Below are 1497 nucleotides of genomic sequence, written 5' to 3' on the forward strand. Positions count from 1 at the left end.
GATAGCATCCAGCACCTGATGCAATAAATTTTCTTTTATATTGTTCAAATTTCATAAATGAAAGAATTTTTTAAAGCTTCCCTGTTTAATAATGAAATTCATGAATGATTTTTAAGAAAAGGTTGGAAGTAAATGTCTGAGAGTGACAAACCAGACAAAAACAACAAATACAATCAACGATTAAATTTATGCAGGAAACATAACACCCCGCTTAAATATCAAACCGGATTTAAGTAAAAATATTGAGAGTTTGTTCGTCTTTTAGTGTCACTCTCGAATACGGCGATGAAATAGGTGTCCCTGTGAGATTACCGCCCTGCCCAGCAGAATGCACCCCCAAATCCTTCCAAATCATTATCCGGGCCGAGGATTTCATCCTCTCCACGTCACTATTTTCCTCAATCCAACAAAAATCCAGTGGAAGGCAAGGAGATGAGGACCAACTGCTTATTCTCGAGTACAATAAAAGCCCCGGAGCTCCTCAGCACCTGGCCGACCGAATTTGGTGCTTTCGTCGTTTGGCTGTCAGAAACCTTAGTCCCTACCCCGTAGCTGTCCAAGCAGAAGCGAGCGAGGGAGAATTCTTTTTCAAAGAAGACGTTCAACTTAAAGCGCGACATCACTCACATGTCATAGAGATCCTGAACTCACCGCAAACCAAAGAACAACTGCATTCAAAGAAGTGGCTGAAAGTAGCTGCGAATGATACGCAATACGTGAGATGCTGCTACTTATTTAAAAATAACCACTTTTTCTGTGTGAAAAAGATCTCTTAATAGAGTAGAAGTACTAAAGCTGCCAGAAATTGATGGAAGAAGAAGTCAGTGAGGTATCCAACCTTAAGGACACATATTACCACGTGGAACCCCTGTGAGATCATGCTCGCAGCTTACGCCAAGACAGCATGAAGTGGATTTTAATTATGTAAAATGGAAAACGTTAGGTGCATTGATTTGAGATAAATAAATATGGAGAAGTAAATTTGCATAAACACTTTCTTACACAATACTTAAAAATCAGTCTTTTTTATCGCTAAAATGTACCGCTAGTAATCGCTTCACCTAAAAGGACTTTAACTTTTTAATTGCTACAACCTAAAACAAAATATTTGCTAAATCTCCAGACAAACATGCTTTGAAAATTAGATTTTTTTGCAGGATATATTTGGAGTAATTTAGTGCCACTACCACCAGCGTCACATAAATATGACGTGTGTTGATTATCATTTGGTGACAACTTGATGCAACAGATTGGCTGTCCAAAACAGCAAAAGCTGTGTAAATAGTCTTCGCTCGAGAATAATTGCATGATTTTATTTATTGAGCTGGTCCTGAGTAGGCCACTTTGGCATTCAAAATAATGCCGTTAGGTAAGAACACTAAATTACTTGGGTTGAGGTGGTTAGCTTCACTGTGAGACACACCAGTGGAGAATGCGGTAGTTAAATGTCAAAGAAGTGCACACTATGCATCCACCATTACTATTAAAAGAATATTA

The 1497-nt window shown here is 38.4% G+C and overlaps 1 protein-coding gene across 1 annotated transcript in view; it reads left to right on the top strand. All coding sequences in view use genetic code 11, as the record gives it.

Moving 5' to 3' along the window:
• EGR_00456 (Deleted in lung and esophageal cancer protein) overlaps positions 1–874 on the top strand; it is a gene marked incomplete at both ends in the record, with an annotated part of 11114 nt that extends 10240 nt beyond the window's left edge. The window contains 2 exons of the mRNA XM_024489705.1: positions 266–716; positions 803–874. Of these exons, the coding sequence (XP_024355702.1) occupies positions 266–716; positions 803–874 (523 nt within the window). The remainder of the gene's footprint in view (positions 1–265; positions 717–802) is intronic.
• Positions 875–1497: the final 623 nt, after the last annotated feature.

This window comes from Echinococcus granulosus (genome assembly GCF_000524195.1).
Source record: "Echinococcus granulosus chromosome Unknown EG_S00002, whole genome shotgun sequence".
NCBI lineage: Eukaryota > Metazoa > Platyhelminthes > Cestoda > Cyclophyllidea > Taeniidae > Echinococcus > Echinococcus granulosus.